Source organism: Pristis pectinata, chromosome 39, assembly GCF_009764475.1.
Source record: "Pristis pectinata isolate sPriPec2 chromosome 39, sPriPec2.1.pri, whole genome shotgun sequence".
Taxonomy (NCBI): Eukaryota; Metazoa; Chordata; class Chondrichthyes; order Rhinopristiformes; family Pristidae; genus Pristis; species Pristis pectinata.
In genome coordinates, this window is record NC_067442.1 from 2,677,270 (window position 1) to 2,696,828 (window position 19,559).

The following is a 19,559-nucleotide window of genomic DNA, read 5'->3' on the forward strand; positions in this document are numbered from 1 at the left end:
AACAAGAACTGTATAAAATGTCAGAAGGGCCTCGAACCCGATGTGTGCTTACACTTCAGAAGCTCAGGGAATCAGAAGCAATGCAGCACAGAGGGAGGCCATTCAGCCTCTGCCAGCTCTTTGACTCAGTCCACACCTTCACTTCTACCCTTCACCTAGCAGACTTATCCCAAACATGCATCCACTCTCGTCTGGAACTTAATTTTGAATCCTGATGAATGATTACATGGACAATGAGGATCCAAGTGAGTTTACAAAGTGAGATGCCAAATTGTCCAAAGTGACTCAGTTCACTTAGACAGCAAAAGGGGGCAGTGTACATGCACCTGTCTACATCAATGGTGCTGAGGTTGACAGGGTTGAGAGCTTCAAGTTCCTGGATGTGAACGTCACCAACAGCCTGTCCTGGTCAAATCACATAGATGCCACGGCCAAGAAAGCTCACCAGCGCCTCTACTTCCTCAGGAAGCTATAGAAATTCTGCATGGCCTCTGACTCTCACCAATTATTATCGATGCACCATAGAAAGCATCCTATCTGGATGCATCACGGCTTGGTACGGCAACTGCTCTGCCCAGGACCGCAAGAAACTGCAGCGAGTTGTGGACACAGCCCAGTGCATCACGGACACCAGCCTCCCCTCCTTGGACTCTGTCTTTACCTCTCGTTGTCTTGGTGAAGCAGCCAGCATAATCAAAGACCCCACCCACCCGGGTCATTCTCTCTTCTCTCCTCTTCCATCAGGTAGAAGATACAGGAGCCTGAGGGCACGTACCACCAGACTTAAGGACAGCTTCTACCCCACTGTGATAAGACTATTGAATGGTTCCCTTATACGATGAGATGGACTCTGACCTCACGATCTACCTTGTTGTGACCTTGCACCTTATTGCACTGCACTTTCTCTGTAGCTGTGACATTTTACTCTGTACTGTTATTGTTTTTACCCTGTACTACCTCAATGCACTCTGTACTAACTCAATGTAACTGCACTGTGTAATGAATTGACCTGTACGATTGGTTTGCAAGACAAGTTTTTCCACTGTACCTCAGTACAAGTGACAATAATAAACCAATACCAATAACCCTCGCCGTGGAACATGACTGGACACTCTGATATGTGTGTCTGATTTTAAACTCCAGGTCAGGTACATTGGGATAATTTGCTTGCTTTAAAAAAAGTTCTGCAGTGTTCTTTTTAAATCTGTTTTATTCTGTCACTCACGCTTTATGACAAGGCTAATATGTTAAAGAGGGCAGATGGTATGTTTGGCTTCATCAGCAGAGGGACGGAGGAGAGAGAGCACGTGCAGGGTGGGGGAAGAGTGTGGAGCAGGGGACAGAGCATCCAGGGAGCAGGATTGAGCGTGCGCAGGGAGGGGGAGGGAAAAGCAGAGACGTGCGGCACGGAGAGAGGGAGAATACAGAGTAAGAAGAGAGATCAGAGAGAAACGTCAGAGAACGAGGGCACGGGGGAGTGCACACAGAGAGGCTTTGACATGGGTTTAATTGTAGCTGGGCTTGAGCTCGCTGTACAGATCCCGATTGCCAGCACGCAGTTCCTGGAAGGGAAAGGACACCAGAATAGTATAAACACCCAACCCTGCAGGTCCCCCTGCACCTCCCCTCCCCCCAGCTCCTGCCAAAACCATCTCCCTTGCACCTTGCCTCCCCACCAACCCTACCCCACCCTTACATCCGGAGACGGGGAGGGGTGTAGGGGCCGGAGACGGGCAGGGGTGTAGGGGCCGGAGACGGGGTTACAGAGACAGGGAGGGGTGTGGGACCCAGAGACAGGGAGGGCGGGTATGGGCCAGATGGGGTTACAGAGACAGGGAGGGGTGTGGGGGCTGGACGGGGTGACAAAGAGAGGAAGTGGTGTCGGGGTCAGAGGGGGTTACAGAGAGTGGGATTGGTATGAGGAGGTGGAGGGATTTTCAGTGTAGAAAAGAAGGTTGGTTATTGATTTTGAGGGAGCACAGACACAGGATCAGGTGCCAACCATGGGTGAGTTGGGGCGGGGACAGATGAGTGACGTTCCAGATGTGCTGTTCTGGCCACCTAACTATAGGAAGGATATCAGTAAGATTGAAAGAGTGCAGAGGAGATTTACTAGAATGTTGCCGGGTCTTCAGGAGTTGAGTTACAGGTGAAGATTGAACAGGTTAGGACTTTATTCCTTGGAGCGTAGAAGAATGAGGGGAGATTTGATAGAGGTTTATAAAATTATGAGGGGTACAAACAGGGTAAATGCAAGCATGCTCTTTCCACCTAGATTAGGAGAGAAGTATGAGAGGACATGGCTTTAGGGTGAAAGGGGAAAGGTTTAGGGGGAACATTAGGGGGAGCTTCTTCACTCAGAGTGGTGGGAGTGTGGAATGGACTGCCATCTGACGTGGTAAATGCGGGCTCACTCTTAATTTTTAAGAATAAATTGGATAGATACTTGGACAGGAGAGGTCTGGAGGGTTATGGACTGGGTGCAGGTCAATGGGACTAGCAGAATAAAGTTTCAGCACAGACTAGAAGGGCCGAATGGCCTGTTTTCTGTGCTTTAATGTTCTATGGTTCTAGGAGGTCACCATGACAGAACAGAAGAGGAACCTGAGTCACATCTCCCGTCAGTCTCAATGGATGGAGTTGTATCTCAGAGGTGGAGTCAGTCTTGTGGGGAGGGGGGAGCTCAGTAGCTTGGGGCAGAGTTGGTGACAGAAGGTTGGAGTCAGGGTCTAGTGAGGGTCGGATTCAGTGTCCAGGAGTTTGGGGGGGGGGGGGGGGCGGTGGGTGGGCACAGAGTTGAAGCCTGGGAAGTAGGAGCTGAGTTGACCCGGGGTTGCTGTAGTTAGTATCCGGAGGGCAGAGTTGGGCTGGGTGTCAGTCAAGGGATAACAAGGAACAGCAGGAGGGCAACGTTGAGGTGGCTGTTTCCCACAACAGTACAAACCTGATAGAGAGACTCCACATCCACCACCTCACCTTCAGCTTTCTGCACCTTCGGCTGGGCCAAGGCATTTTCTGGAAGGCAAATTTCCAATTAGATCTCTCTTTTCCTTGTCTAGCTGTCTCTGTTCATCTCTCTTACTTTAGTCATTCCTCCATACACCCTTCTCTGTCACTTTTACCCTGTTTCTCATTTGTTTTATCATTCTTTTTCTGTACCTATCTTTCCCATTCAATTCAGGCACGGTAGCGTAGCGGTTAGCGTAACGCTATTACAGTGCCAGTGACCCGGGTTCAATTCCGGCCGCTGTCTGTAAGGAGTTTGTACGTTCTCCCCGTGTCTGCGTGGGTTTCCTCCGGGTGCTCCGGTTTCCTCCCACATTCCAAAGACATACTGGTTAGTAAGTTGTGGGCGTGCTATGTTGGCACTGGAAGCGTGGTGACACTTGCGGGCTGCCCCCAGAATACCCTACACAAAAATGCATTTCACTGTATGTTTGGATGTACATGTGACTAATAAAGATTTCTTATCTTACTTAAGATATCATTCCTCAATCTCTCCTTCCCTCTCTCAAACATTCATTCTCCGGTGCAGCCTTTTAATTTCCCTCTTCTCCTTTCAATATCTTTTCTCGTTCAGTCTTTCTCCCATTCTCATTGATTTTTGTTCAACAAGAGGTTTGGGTCCATTGGGATCGTTGGCAGTGGGAGGGAAGGGGATTGTGTGCAGCACTGAGATTGTTACTGATACAGATGAGTCATAAACATCAGTTCCAGAACATTGGAGGGACTCCCCTGCCCTCTTCCAAAACCATAATAGCAGTTTTTTTTATGCACTGGAGGGGGCCTTGAGTTCACAGTGACTCAGCGTATTACCTCCTCTCTCGAGTGACTAAATGACAACAAAGAGATTCAAACAGTTTCTGGGTTTCCTCACACCTCGTTTGCTGTGACAGCACTTTGCCCGGAGGGTTCTGGTGATAGTGATGACCATACCAGCGATGACCAGAGCTCCGATGGTGATTCCAGCGATGACACGTTTTTCAATCCGGTCACAGCCACCTATTGAGGGATGGAGGAGGAGTTGGTGAGAGCCCAGCTCTTAGAAACAAGCACCACAACTTAACCCCATTTCAGCCCAGAGTGAGCAACAAAAGAGATTCTCCAGAACTGAGGGGATGCAGCCACTGTGTAGAGCAGAGGATTGCTATAGGATTCCCTTCTTTTATACTGACCGAGGGATTGTTACCAAATTGGGGAGGGGTGACGGGTGGGTGGAGCTTGGTGGGAGAGGGTGGGCAGATGAGAAAGGCGAAGCAACCTTGACACTGGTGGTGGGGTGTTGTAAGACAAGTCCGCTGAGGTCTCAAAGGGCAAGGACTCCGGACACAGACTCTGGAGTTTAAAAATGATTTATTCACAGAGACAAACGCAGGACAGGATAACGGGGGTTATACACACATGCACAGGTGATCGCGAACGTGGTGGGGGATCAGAACAAGGGTGCGATGCACGTGCACGCACACACACAACAAACTGGGTACAAACAAATCAAGGAAGAAACAGCCCACCTGCCAACCCCTGCCTCAGTACAAGCATCGGTTCTATGGTTCCAGAGATCCTTAACTAATTAATCTTAAGGAGTGCACAGCTTACCTTGACATCCCTCGGAGACAACAAAGAGACAGAACTAAACTAGTGGCACTCTTTATAGTGCTGGAGGGCTGGGTGGAGCCAGCCCAGGTAATTCAAACAAGCCAATCGCTCAGGGCCAGGTACAAAGGTGCTTTACAAAGGCCAATGGTCAAGTATGTACGCTAATAGGTGGGTGGAGCCAGACCTTGATTGACAGTGCGTGGCTTTCGACCATGTAATCAATGGTGTCACGTGACAGCCATGACCTTTCACAACACACGGGGATTGCCTCAAATTGGGAAATTCACTGTTCATGCCATTAGGCTGTAAGTTGCCAAATGGAATGAGAGATGTTTTTCTTTCAATTTGCATTTAGCTCATCGGTAGCAATGGAAAAGGCTCAGGACAGGCAGGTCGTGCAGGAGTGCGAAGGAGAGTTGAAATGATGTGAAACTGGAAGCAGAATGTAGGTGCTCTGCAAAATGGTCCCCTGGCCTACAGTTGGTCTCAGTGATGTAGAGGAGGCCACGTTGCCAACACCAGATGCAGCAGATCAGGTTGGAAGAGGTGTAGGTGAATCCCCAACTCACCCGGAAGGGCTGTTGAGCTCCCTGGATGGTGGCGAGAGAGATGTTACCCTTACAATTGCAGGGGAAAGTGCCAGGGGACAGGGAGGGGTGGGTGGGGAAGGATGAGTGGACCAGGGAGTCATGGTCCCTCTAGATGGTGGTGGGATCACAATGGAGCCGGCAAAAATGGCAAAGGATATTTTGTTGGATACAGAGGCTGATGGGGGTGAAAGGTTAGAACCAGAATCCTATCCGTGTTTTGTCTGGGGGGAACTTGGGGTAAGATGAGCAGGAAATACATAGAACAGTACAGCACAATAAAGGCCCTTTGGCCCACAATGTTGTGCCGACCTTTAAACCTCGCCTAAGACTATCTAACCCCTTCCTCCCACATATCCCTCTATTTTAAATTCCTCCATATGCTTATCTAGCAATCTCTTGAATTTGACCAATGTACCTGCCTCCAGCACCGCCCCAGGCAGCGCATTCCACGCCCCAACCACTCTCTGGGTAAAAAACCTCCCTCTGATATCTCCCTTGAATTTCCCACCCATTACTTTAAAGCCAGGCCCTCTTGCAAAGTGTTGGACATGAGTCAGCTCGGCAAGGCAGCAGCCAGTCCCTGAATGAGAGGAGGTTGCAGCCTCCAGCTGGCAACCTGGACTGTCGGCTCTGGGGTTGTGGAAGTACGTACAAGTCCTCCCGCCACTCCACCACTCTCCCCTCCCCTCCCCGCGCTGCATTTCCCTCCTGAAAGTTCCTACTTTTCACTTGCAGATTGTTACTTCACCGCCACAACAGATTCCTCTCTCCCACAGACTTCCCTCCGACCTTGCTGCCTCATCTCCTGCCCATACCAGGTGGAGCTGAGCCACCTTGAATGGCTGCAGTCTGTGTGTGGAGGATGCACACCCACAGCGCTGTCTGGGAGGGAGATCAAGGATTTTAACTCATGTGGGTCAGAGGGGAAGCTGCAGGTGGTGGTGTTCTCCTATTGCCCTCTGGTTGAGAGAGGTGGCGGGTTTGGAAGTTGCTCTCAAGAGTAGCCTGGGCGAGTAACTGCAGTGCATTTTGCCGTCACTGTGCACTGTTGGGAGCACTTTAATTGGTATTGGTTTATTATTGTCACTTGTACTGAAGTACAGTGAAAAACTTGTCTTGCATACCGCTCGTACAGGTCAATTCATTACACAGTGCAGTTACGTTGGGTTAGTACAGAGTGCATTGAGGTAGTACAGGTAAAAACAATAACAGTACAGAGTAAAATGTCGCAGCTACAGAGAAAGTGCAGTGCAATAAGGTGCAAGGTCACAACAAGGTAGATCGTGAGGTCAGAGTCCATCTCATCGTATAAGGGAACCGTTCAATAGTCTTATCACAGTGGGGTAGAAGCTGTCCTTGAGCCTGGTGGTACGTGCCCTCAGGCTCCTGTATCTTCTACCTGATGGAAGAGGAGAGAAGAGAGAATGACCCGGGTGAGTGGGGTCTTTGATTATGCCCGCTGCTTCACCAAGACAATGAGAGGCAAAGACAGAGTCCAAGGAGGGGACGCTGGTGTCCGTGATGCGCTGGGCTGTGTCCAACTCTGGTCTTCAGAAGAGCGCCAGCTGTATCAGGTGGCAATGTCAAAGAGTACATTTTACTCGACAAGTGCACACTGATTACCTCCAGTCATTCCACTGTTAGCTCACCGTGATCTCTTTCCAAATCCAGGTGGACTCTCCCTTACCAACCAGTGTGCCACCCTTGACTTCTCACCGTCCTGTACCCAGCACCGGGACTGCTTCTGTGGGCCAGCCAGGGGGCCACCCACATCCTCTCCATGCTGCCTGAACTGCGAAGATGGCCAGTCCCCCCACTGAGAAACTAAACAATTAACAGGTGAGTGACATACAGGAGGAACCACCATACAGTGGTGGGGCAATGCTGAGGGAGCCTTGCACCGTGGGAGGAGCAATGCAGAGGGAGAATCACACTATGGGAGGGGCAGTATTGAGGGAGCACCTGTTATGAGATTCAAAGGGTCCCAAAAGCAAAGTATTCTGAACACAGTCTGACAGGAAAGGATTTTACTTACAAGGGAGAAGCACAGGAAAATTGTAACGGGAGTAGCACACACACATGGACGATCAGTTTGTAGCGAGTGTGGGAAAAATTGCACCGGGGATAAAATACACACACACACACACACACACACACACACACACGCGCGCACACGCACACAAAACAAACTAGGTACATTTAAGGAAAAACAAAACCATACCCGCCGCCCCTTGACTCAGTGCAGGGCACGGCTCTGTGCTACCAGGGACACTAACTAAAACGTTCCCAACCCTTTAACAGTGCACACCTCACCTACGGTCCCTCCAGCGCCGTTCCACAGTACTCAGCCTGGAGCGAAGCAGGGTGGTCCCTCGAAGATAGCAAAGAGAGCGAGCCGAGCACACATGGTGCCCTTTATAGTGCTGGAGGGCTGTGGGCGTCCAGCCCAGGTAATTTACAAAGGCCAATGGCCAAGGCCAAGTACAAAGGTACTTAAAGGGGCCAATGGTCAGGTGTGCGCTGATGGGTGGGGCAGGGCTAAACCTTGATTGACAGTGGTGTGTCTTCCGACCAGGTAGGGGCAGTGCTGTCACGTGACAGCCACGGCCCTCGACAGTGAATGCTGATGGAGAATCACACTATGGGAGGGGCAGTACTGAGGGAGCACCACACTGTGGAAAGGGTGGTGTTGAGGGGACCCTTCAATGTGCTGAGGGAGAGGTGCAGTGTGGGGGTGTGGTGGACGGTACTGATGCTGGCCTACTTTGCTGAAATTTGTGTTTCTCTGGATTGAGGTGGTGAATTGAGAGCCCACCTGCCCTCAGAGTTTCTGTAAGGTATCCCATGACTTCAGTCAGATAGAAGTTCTCCAAGAGGGCTTTGCCCTCAGCACATCAGAGCAGGAGGCAAAAGCTTGAACAAGAAGCTCAGTTGTAAGTGACATCCCAAAGGAGGTTTGGGATGGAAGAAAGAGAGACTCCCATTTCAACAGCACCTTTCACCATTTCTCAGTTCTACCCAACCACTGATGTCTATTGTAGCCTGGTCACAGAAGTAGTGAGGAAAGCATGGCAGCCAGTTTTTGCATAGCAAGATCCCACAAACAGCAATGCAATAATGACCCAGGTGATTGTAGTGTGAAAGGTCATGGCTGTCATGTGACAGTAACAGCACTGAACCCTCTGGTCGGATGACGGCATTGCTCATCGGGTCGGAAGTGACACCACTGTCAATCCGGGTTTGGCTCCACCCCTGCCCCTCTGGGCACACCCAACAATTGCCTTTTGTAAACCACCTTTGCACCTGGCCCCGAGCGACTGGCTTGCGAATCACCTGGGCTGGCTCCACCCCCAGCCCTCCAGCAGTAATAAAAAGTACCGCATGTTGGCTTGCTGCCTCTTTGTCTCCGAGGATGTCGAGGTAAGCTGTGCACTACTTAAGGGTAACTAGTTAAGGATTCCTGGGACCAAAGAGCCGATGCTTGCACTGAGTCAAGGAGAGTGTCAGGGGTTGTATTGTTTCGTCTTTGATTTGTTTGTACCCAGTTTGGTGTGTGTGTGTGTGTGTGTGTGTGTGTGTGTGTGTGTGTGTGTGTGTGTGTGTGTGTGTGTGTGTGTCTGCGCGTGCGCATCTCACCCCGTTGTGATTTCACCCACGTTTCGCGATCACCCATGTGCATGCGTGAGTGTGCATCTGTTCCCGTTCGTTCTGTTCCTGTGTTTGTCTTTGTGAATAAATTATTTTTAAAATTCCAAAGACTGTGCCCAGAGTCCTCTACTTTCAAGACCTCAAAGAACCTTTTCTCACAACAGTGATGTGTAAAGTCGTCTTGGCTGAAGGATATACATTGGCCCCGGGACACTGGGACACCGGGACAAACTTCCCTACTCTCCCAGTTGCTGTCTTTTAGATCTTCAACCCAGGAGAGGGAAGAGGGACCTTCTTCAGATGGTGCGGGACAGGCTGAGGGCGTGAATTCCCAAACTTGAGGCTTCACACAGCCGAACAGGGAGTTGTTCCCCAGAAACGTTCTCACCTCTCACCCACAGATACATCTTGAACGTGACCTCCCCGTGCTGGTTTCGGACTGTACACGAGGCCGTCGTTTCCTCCTCTCCCTCGCCCCCTCTCAGGGTCAGTGAGCCAGTCACCAGTTGCCCGTCTGCCACCTGCCACGCCTGGAAACGGCCGTGCGTCTGGTTCCCGCTGAGGTTGGCGAGGGGCAGGTGCCAGGTGAGTTCTGCGGGTGGGTTGGATCTGGCCGTGCAGACACAGGTGATGCCCTCGGGCATCTGAGTGCATCCAGATTTGGGAGAAATCTCCGGCTTATCTGGGGAGGAACAAATACAAGAGATGTTGTAACACCAGTACACCATGAGGTAACTCCGTAACCCTTCATCGGTGCCTGACTCTCCCAACACTCCCCTAGCATCCTTTGCCCTCCTGAGTCTGCCACTGTGGATCAGAACCCACCCCAGTCATTTCTTCCAATTTACACACTTGATTTAAGAGTTTGCAGCCTTTTTTTTCAACTTGACGATGGTTTAATCTTATTCAGTCCTCTTGGGTTTTTGCGATCGATTATTCCTTGCCTCCTGACATTGCCACGTTCCCGCTGCTCCACTGTAGGTGGCTGTGCATTCAGCTGCTTGGACCTTGAACTCTGGAATTGCTTCCCTAAAACCTCTCTGTCTCACTCCCTTCCTTAAAAACACCCCAACAAAGTTCACCACTGAGCAACAAGAAGATACGTTAGGATGGGTGATCATAACCCTGAACATTTAGAGACAGGGAGAGAGAGGCGATGAATGAGTGCGGTGTTTTCCTGCCTGTATCTTTCTCTGTGTTTTAATGGGTGTAAATCACTTTATAAACTCCGGCGTCTCCTGTGGGCAACATTTGTATTTGTACCAAATCACAGAAACTTTCAGAACACAGAAGGCCAATTTCCCCCAATCCTATGACTATCACTGTAACACCTGATTATTTAATCACTGAAATTAAATTCCACAGGTGCAGTGGTGAAAATTGGAGTCAGCGATTACACCCTGGCTTCAGGATTACAGGTAATTTAGTTAATTTGTTGCCTAGCCCACTCTGAGGGATCACTTCTCAGTGCAAATAATTGTACAACCCTGCACTACATAGTCGTAGGATTGTTCAGCTACTGGAGTAGCAGTACTGAGGGTACTGTACTGTCAAAGAGGCAAATCTGAAGTGTCACACCATCAGAAGGGTAATGTTCCAAGAGCAAGATACTGCTGGAGCAGCAGTAAGTCCAGAAATGACGCACTGTGGGAAGGGCAGTGTTGAGGGAGAGCCACACTGTGTGAGGCTGTAGTAGAATAAGTGGGGTCCTTTGACTATACAGGACCTGATGGGATGCTTGACGTTGTATTCGAGTACGATGCTTGCAGTCAACAGTAAATCTTGGCTTGGAGCCAGCAGGTCTGCTGAAGACTGCAGAGACCAGACTTGGAAATAAAACGGTGCGAGGTCAGCCTTGGGCGCATTGATAAGGGGAACTGATTGGTATTGTTTTTTGTCTTATCTTGATCTATATGATACATTGATTAAGTTCTTATGTCTGTAACAACCGTAACTGAATGAGTCACATGAACTAGCTGTTGTTTTAACTTATAAAATAAGCTCGTAACCTTCTGTATATTGGAGACTGGGTGACAGTGGAGATCGCTGCCCACTCTCCATGGTACCATGTAAAATAAAGCCTTGGAACGAAACAGAGTTATAGTCCCTTATTGTAGATTAAATTAGAGTGTCCACGACAGAGGGGGATTGAGAGGGAGCTGCACTGTGGAGGGCATAGTGGTTAGGGAGTGCCTCTTTGCTTAGGGTAGGCTGTACCACAAAAGCGGTGATACTAAGCAAGTAAGACGCTGTGGAATGAGCAATAGTGAGAAGCGCCATGTGGTGAGAGGTGGTTCAAGGTCAGAGGGGTAACCAATATCAATTACTGAGGAAAGTTTACATTGAAACTCCTGCCTTTCAGATGAGGTGGTAAATTGAGACACTGCCCGCCCTCTCACTTCCTCAACGAAGATTTCTCCTGGATATTCAGGATGATATTTATTGGCAAAGTGGCCTGGTCATGGTCGCTGCACCATTTGTGGGATTTTGTTGTGTAAAATGTTGAGTATTGTTGTTCCTCTACAACGAATGATGTTCACACTTACATTGCACAGTCAATGTGAGGGTCCGCTCCGATGAAACAGATGGGTATCTGACTCTGCAGGTGAGATTCTCCCCGTGATGTTTGAGCTCTGGGGTCAGGGTCAGAACAGAAGTGTATATCAGAGTGTCTCCCCGCTGAGTTGTACTGTCTGAGACTGACGATGGTACATCAGTGGGGGTGACCCAGGTTAAGGTGGGCACCGTCCCATCACACGTGGTGTTGAAGGTGCAGTGTACATTCACTGGCTTTCCTGCAACCATTTCAGCAGGGAATATCGAGGGTTTATCTGTGAAATCTAACACACAGAGAAATGGATCCTATTAGATAAATATCAGATGCATCAGTTCAGATAGAAATCTCAGTCCCACAAGAGAAAGCAGTTATGAGGATGATTCCTGAACAGGGAGGGTGCAACAGTCTACAAAGGTTGAACAGGCTGGGACTTGTTAGGAAAAGGAAGGACAAGTGGGAATCTACAGAGGGCTTCAATGTTATGAAGCATTGATCAGGTAAAGGTAAAGAAGATGAATAAGGGCAGGCACAGCAGTGTAGCGGTCAGCGTGACGCTATTACAGCACCAGTGACCCGGGTTCAGTTCCCGCTGCTGTCTGTCAGGAGTTTGTACGTTCTCCCCGTGTGTCTGCGTGGGTTCCCTCCAGATGCTCCAGTCTCATCCCACATTCCAAAGACGTACGGCTCAGGAAGTTGTGGACATGCTATGTTGGCGCCGGAAGCGTGGCGACACTTGCGGGCTGCCCCCAGAACACAATACGCAAAAGATGCATTTCACTGTGTGTTTCGATGTACCTGTGACCCATAAAGAATCCTGATCTTACCTTATCTTAATTCTAAGGAAGTCCCTAACCCTGGTTTTTGAACCTTTTTGCTAAGGGAAACCGGTCCTTCCAACTTACCCAATATAGATCCCTTCTAGTTTTATTAAGCTCCATTAATCGTCCCCTCTGTTAGAGTTCTCTGTTCCAAGGAAAACAACCTCAGTTTGTGGGTCATGCCGGTAATTTTCCAAGCCAGACAACATCCTCCTTAATCTCCCCTATGGTGAAGTCATGTCTTTCCTGTAATGTGGTGAGCAGAACTGCAAATAATCCTGAAGCTGTAGCTTCTCCTGTGTTGTACACAGTTCCAGCTTAACACCTCCCTGCTCTTATAGTCTGTGCCTTGGGGAACAAAGGAAAGCATCTCGCATGTATTCTTAACTACCTTATCGACTTGTTCTGCTACCGTTAAGGATTAGTGAGCAAACACTCCATAATCCTTCCGTTCCTCAACACCTCTCTGTATCCTCCCATTTGTTGAGTATTCCGCTGCCTTATTGCACTTTCCAAGGGCATTACCTCACACTTGTCTGGACTGAACTCCATTTGCCACCTCTCTGCCCAACTGTTCAGCCCATCGATATCCTCCTGCAGTCTAAATCTTTCCTTCCTGCTACCGCAGCGCCAGTTGATGCATCATCTGCAAACTTCACTGTCTCTGACATTTCAGTCCGATTCAGTATCACACAACTGTATGGGGCCACACTGAGCCCTGCGGAACCCCAGTGGGCACAGGCTTCTGTCAGTCATTCTCCTTTGCTTCTGCCCACTGACATAATTCTAGATCCAAATCAGAAAAAAAACGCAGATGCTGGAAACCTAATACAAAAATAGAAATAACAGGTCAGGCCGTAAGTGGGAAGAGAAAGAGATTCAATGCTCCTCTTCCATCAGGGAGAAGATACAGGAGCCTGAGGGCACGTACCACCAGACTTAAGGACAGCTTCTACCCCACTGTGACAGGACTATTGAACAGTTCCCTTATACGATGAAATTGACTCTGACCTCACGATCTACCTTGTTGTGACCTTGCACCTTATTGCACTGCACTTTCTCTGTAGCTGTGACACTTTGCTCTGTACTGTTATTGTTTTTACCTGTACTACCTCAATGCACTCTGTACTAACCCAATGTAACTGCACTGTGTAATGAATTGACCTGTACGATCGGTATGCAAGACAAGTTTTTCACTGTACCTCAGTACAAGTGACAATAATAAACCAATACCAATACCAATGTTTCAGGTCGAAGACCCTTCATCAGAACTCGGTTCATCAGATGAATTTTAGATTCAGTTCATCTCACTCCCTTTCTCTGGTTTGTGTTAAAAGTGAAGCAGCAGAGTTAATGTCATTTCCCACCGACTGCTGAATGTCAATAGTTCAGTGATTATACAAAACACTTACCAGAAACATGAATTTGTGTTACAGGGAAGAAACTGTAAATCTGCTGGTGGTTAAATTCAATTCTGAAAAAGTAAGGCCCTTCATCCTCCTGTGTGACGTCGTTCATAACCAGGGAACAGTCACCATCTTTCAGGTTTCCAGAGAGCCGAGTTCGGTGGCGAAACCTTGGCAAGGTGTGCTTGGAATCCTTGGAGTGAAAGGCTAAGGGTGCCCACGGTTTCACTTTCTCCGAGTTAAACCAGACCCCATCCCGTGATTCATTGGCCAGACTTGATGGATAACTGTAGTGGCACGGAATCCGGGCGCACAGACCCTTCTGCGCCGTCACATCTCGTGGAGTGTCACCTCTCCACTCTCCTGACACTACAGCTGAGGAGAGAAGGAACAATGTTTGTCACTGGATGGCTGTAGATCCACCAGACTCAAATTGTGTTAGAATTGGATCTTGAGCATCGTGGATGTGCTGACTGAGTGCTCCACACAGCTCTAATGTCAGATCGGAAGTCAAAGAGAAAAATCCAGAAACTGGGATGACCTTGCTTTAAGACATCGTCAGCAGGATTTGCGTCCCTCAGAGTGTTAAAACCTGACCTGCACTTTTCACTGGGCAGCAGCTGCTGGACTCACAGATCAAAGGACTTACGACCAAAACTCACCCAGTTCACAGACCCATCGGTTTTACTCCGGGCTCCCAGCACCGATTTCACTGTTACATGAGGGCTTGGAGGATAAAATAGATGGAAATAATTATGACTCAGTAACAGGACACAGAGAGTGACTGAGACAGGTTGTTGTTCAGACTGGAGGGAAGTGCAGAGTGGAATTCCCCGGGGATCGGTACCAGGATCATGCCTTTTCTCCATGTATATCCCTGACCTGGACTTGGGTGCACACAACAGTCTCCAGATCTGCAGGTGAGACGACACTCGGAGGCACATAAACAGTGAGCAGGATGGTAATAGACTTCAAGCAGCTATGGGCAGGCTGCTGGAACGGACGGAGGGATGGCAGACGTGAAGTTTTATGTTTTTATGGGAAGAATGTGAAGTGAAATAAATGAGAGGGGACGGAGCTATTTGAAAAGGGGTACAGCGGTGGGGAGATCTGGGGGAATGTGTGTACAATTTATTGAAAGCAGCACCCCTCGTTGAGGAAGTGGTTAAACGCTGACAGGACCCCAGTAAGGTTAGAGGCAGAGAGTACAAGAGCAAGGAAGTCAAAGTGACCTTTATAAATCACTGTTTTGGCAGAAGTTGAGCATTGTGTATATTGGGATTGGTTTATTATTGTCACTTGTACCGAGGTCCAGTGAAAAACTTGTCTTGCAAACCGATCTTACAGGTCAATTCATTACACAGTGCAGTTACGTTGGGTTAGTACAGAGTGCATTGAGGTAGTACAGGTAAAAACAATAACAGTACAGAGTAAAGTGTCACAGCTACAGAGAGAGTGCAGTGCAATAAGGTGCAAGGTCACAAGGTAGATCGTGAGGTCAGAGTCCATCTCATCGTATAATGGAACTGTTTAATATCTGGACGTTAGGAAAGATGTTTGAGAAGATGCAGAAAAGATTTACTGAAATGATTCAAGGAATGAGGGAGTTACATGGTGAGATGAAAAAGCTGGGGTTCTCTTTGGAACAGAAGGTGTTGAAAGGGGATCAGATGGAGATGTTTAAAATCATGAAGGATACAGACAAATTCAAAAGTGAGAAACTTGTCCCATTAGAGGAGGGGTCAAGAACCAAGAGACATGGAAGGAGGGTGGTTGGCAAAGGAACCAAAACTGACAGGGCGAAAAATGTTTTTGTACACTGATCGGTCAGGGTCTGGAATTCGCTGCCAGGGGAGTTGGACGGCTGGAGAAACAAAGGACTGCAGATGCTGGAATCTGGATGAAAAACACGACGATGCTGGAGGAACTCAGCAGGCCAGGCAGCATCCACGGAGAAAAGCAGGTGGTCGACGTTTCGGGTCAGGACCCTTCTTCAGGACTGAAGATAGGAAAAGGGGAAGCCTGATATATAGGAGGGAAAAGCAGAGCAGTGATAGGTGGGCAACAGAGGGGAGGTGGGGTGGGCACAGGGTGGCGATAGGTAGATGCAGGTAAGAGATGGTGATGGGCAGGTGCGGGGGAGGAGGGGAGAGCAGATCCACTGGGGGACGGGTCTGGGAAAGGGAGGAGTAGAAGAAACATGGTGGGGGGGGGGGGGGTTGTGGGGAAGGGGGGTGGGGATTACCTAAAGTGGGAGAATTCAATTTTCATGCTGTTAGGCTGTGAGGTTCCAAGACAGAAAATGAGGTGCTGTTCCTTCAGTCTGTGCTTGGAGTTCTCCCGGCAGTGGGGGAGGCCGAGGACTGACGTATCAGTGATAATGTGGGAGGGGGAGGTGAAGTGACTGGCAACGGGGAGATGCAGGTCGCGGTTACGGACGGAGCGCAGGTGTTCTGTGAAACGGTCACCTGGTCTGCGTTTGGTCTGTCAGTCACTCCCCTTCGCTTTGTCCACTGAGATAATTCTGGCCGGAGGAAGTTACAGTGACGGGGAGGGGACAAGGGCCATGAGAAATTTGCAAATCGCGCTGACCCGGGAGCCGGTGCAGGTCCGCTAGGAGCAGGGGTGATGGTCGCAGTGTGAGTTAGTTCACTGAATCTCTGCTGAAATTAGTACCCATCACCGATCACTGAGAACGATCTTGCACACCGACTGTCAGCCGTAGATGTGTCTGAGCTGCTGCTGACAATACCTTGGAGAAGTGCCAGGAGGAAGTATGATTTCCCGATCATCGTCTGATCCCAGATATTCCCTACGTTTCCTGCTCTGGGTCTGAAAGAGAGAAGAGTTAATGAGACCCCTCCTCCTGCCGGGCAGCTCTTGTGAGATTCAAACTGCTGTTGGACAGTGGGGCCGATCTCCCACTGACGCTGAGACTGCAGCTGTCTGAGGTTGGACCCCACTGTCCCTTCAAGATTGTTCCCGGGTACACTATCCATCCAGGAGGCTGGATCCCAGCTCAGTGTCCTGGGACAACCCAGAGCCTCTGCAGTGTTCAGTACCTGGATGTGCTCACAAAGTGGTGTGACAACTGATGAGGCCAGTCACCGTCCCAGCTCCTTCTGACGTTTACAAATGTCCAAAATAAAAATATTTCATAATTTATCACAGAATTACTAAACCATAGAAGGAAGACATTCAGCCGTTGAATCTGTGCCAGTTCTCTGTAGACACCATCAGTCCCATTCCCTGTACACCTGCAAGTTACTCCTGGGTCCTGGTGCCTGCCTCATGTGATGAAACTGACAGTCTGTGTTCTTTAGAGACAACGGCCTGATTACTCTCGCCCTCTTGGTACACTTGCCCTCTGTCTATCTACCTCTCTCACTCACACTCACCCTCTGTCTCCCTCTCACTCACACTCACCCTCTGTCTCTCTCTCTCTTGTCACTCACTCTCGCCTTCTCTGTCTCTCTGTCACGCACACACTCTCCATCTGTCTCTCCCCCCACACGTCTGTCTGTCTGTCTCTCACGCTCGCTCTCTGCCTCTCTCTCTCTCACTCACATTCTCCCTGTCTCTCTCTCTCTCTCTCCGTCAATCACACACACCCTCTCTCACTCATACTCGCCCTCTCTCTCACTCACACTCGGCCTCCGTCTCTTCCTCTCCCACTACCCACACAAAGGCATAGTACAGATGAAGAACTTCATTTGGGAGTGAAACGATCATTCGACTTACTGAAGGATCTCCCTGGTCTGCAGCTTGAATTGTGCTGAACGAGCAGTTCGTTTGCACTGTTGTTGTTGGGGAAGCGTTGAGTTGAACAGGGTCACAGGGTCTATGCGAGTGGACCGAGTACTTGGAGGAACACTGCTGATCTGAGAGACTGCAAGGCTAAGAAAACATCAAGTGGTTTCCAAGTTGATATTCTTTCTTCTTATCTGGAAGGGTGAGTGTTCAAGTGTTGGAATAGCTGTGAAAACCACAGTCCATGCATTTACAGTAAGTTGCAAACTATTTCTGACTGACCAGAGCACAGAAAAATACAGCAACACCCTCCTGCGTGTGGAAATTAAGGTTCCAGTGGGTGCCTGTCACAGGTTATTGATTCAATGTTTCAGATGTAGACGTTGCTGGCAGGGCTTGGCATATATTGTCCATCCTTAACTCCCCTTGGGAAGGTGGGGATGAGCCGCCTCCTTGAACTGCTGAAGTTGTGTGGTGAAGACGAGATGTCAGGGGTAAGTTTTTTAGTGGCAAGTGTGTGGAATGGGCTGCCGGCAACGGTGGTGGAGGCGGATACGATAGGGTCTTTGAAGAGACTGTTGGATAGGTACATGGAGCTGAGAAAAATAGAGGGCTATGGGTAAGCCTAGTAATTTCTAAGGTGGGGACATGTTCGGCACAGCTTTGTGGGCTGAAGGGCCTGTATGTGCTGTGGGTTTTCTATGTTTCTATGTTTCTAAGATGCTCCCACAGTGCTATCGGGGAGGGAGTTCCAGGATTTAGACCCAGCAGTGGCGAAGGAGCACTAATATATTTTATGTCAGGATGCAGTGTGACCTGCAGAGGGGAGCAGCATGTGTCTGCTGCCTTGTCCTTTGAGGCCACAGGTGCTGTCAGAGAGGTTGAGGTGAGTGAAGTTAGTGAAATTTGTGGAGGGATGTTTCGGACACCTGCAGGGATCTCCTGGGCCTGGGATGAAACCACTGCACCTGTCCGTGGGTGTCAGAGGGAGAGCACGAGGAAATGCTGCCCTGTCGCAGTGTGAAAGTTGACTCACGCTCTGTAATAAATCAGACAGCAGCAGAAGCAAAGAACTTACAATTCATGCTTTATTAGTTTAACGCTAGCGGGAGTGAGGGAACAGTGTAACCTGAGCTCTGTACTAGACTCACTCAAAGATGCCCCGGTTAGTGTGAACTTTTATACCCACTTACGTGGGAAAGCTTCATGGGAAGTTGAACTTACTGAGGCAGTTGCTCACAGAAAGCTTTGGGCAAAACAACATATGTCTAAAAAAACGTATTTCTTTCTCACCCGCACCTGGACCTTGTTCCAGCCATAACTACAGTCACCCCAAGGCTGAGGTAATTTCATACTATTGGGAAGAATAGCTGCATACCATTAACCCTTACATTGCCAGTAATTAACCCTTGCATTCCCGGTTATCTTTTACAGCAGGGACAATGCTGAGGGAACGAGGCTCTGTCAGAGGGACAGCCCTGAGCCGGTCCGAGGGAGTATGCATTATCAGAGTTCAAGTCTATTGTCAGAAGCATACACACCCAGGGTATAAATGCCAGGAAAATTAGGTTTTTGTAGCAGCAGCACAGTACGTTACAAACAAGAGGAATATAAGTTCACAGAAACTAACATAACTTATACACAACCTGCGTAACTAAATGAACATGACGACACTAGTGCAGGTTGGGAGAGAAAAAGGAACATAGCCTGAGGTTCAAGGTTGGTTCAAGAACCCAACGGCAGTGGGGAAGAAGCTGTGTTTGTAGCGAGTCAGGAAATGGCAGTGATGGGTTCATGGGGAGCTGGATAAACACACAAGGGAGAGCAGAACTGAAGGATGTAGAAATGGTGAGTATTGGAGACGGATTGGTTGGGAGTCATGTGGAGCGCAAAGCAAAGGGCCATGTAGTCTGTGTCTGAAATGAAAACAGAGGCAACTTGAAATATGGGCAGGCATGGTAGTGTAACAGTTAGCGTAACGTTTTACAGCGCCAGCGACCCGGGTTCAATTCCCGCCGCTGTCTGTAAGAAGTTTGTACGTTCTCTCCGTGTGTTTGCGTGGGTTTCCTCCGGGTGCTCCGGTTTCCTCCCACATTCCAAAGACGTACGGGTTAGGAAGCTGTGGGCGTGCTATGTTGGCGCTGGAAGCGTGGCGACACTTGCGGGCTGCCCCCAGAACACTCTACGCAAAAGA

At 49.2% G+C, this 19,559-nt stretch overlaps 1 protein-coding gene across 1 annotated transcript; it reads right to left on the reverse strand.

Moving 5' to 3' along the window:
* Nucleotides 1-1,212: 1,212 nt before the first annotated feature.
* LOC127587162 (myelin-associated glycoprotein-like) lies at nucleotides 1,213-17,484 on the reverse strand. Its single transcript, XM_052045356.1, has 8 exons — nucleotides 17,357-17,484; nucleotides 16,368-16,447; nucleotides 13,622-13,990; nucleotides 11,381-11,674; nucleotides 9,223-9,516; nucleotides 3,880-4,002; nucleotides 2,945-3,015; nucleotides 1,213-1,562 (listed from the first exon to the last, which is right to left on the reverse strand). The coding sequence occupies exons 2-8, from the start codon at nucleotides 16,405-16,407 to the stop codon at nucleotides 1,506-1,508; spliced, it is 1,248 nt and encodes a 415-aa protein (XP_051901316.1). The 5' UTR covers nucleotides 16,408-16,447; nucleotides 17,357-17,484; the 3' UTR covers nucleotides 1,213-1,505.
* Between the last annotated feature and the right edge of the window lie 2,075 nt (nucleotides 17,485-19,559).

Bases quoted from the DNA above. Each gene is read 5' to 3' on its own strand.
- LOC127587162 (XM_052045356.1), bottom strand. From the start codon at position 16,407: ATGATCGGGAAATCATACTTCCTCCTGGCACTTCTCCAAG. The intron at 11,675-13,621 runs GTAAGTGTTTTG...TCTGTGTGTTAG, and splicing joins AACACAAATTCATGTTTCTG to ATTTCACAGATAAACCCTCG. The intron at 9,517-11,380 runs GTAAGTGTGAAC...GTTCCTCCCCAG, and splicing joins CCTCACATTGACTGTGCAAT to ATAAGCCGGAGATTTCTCCC.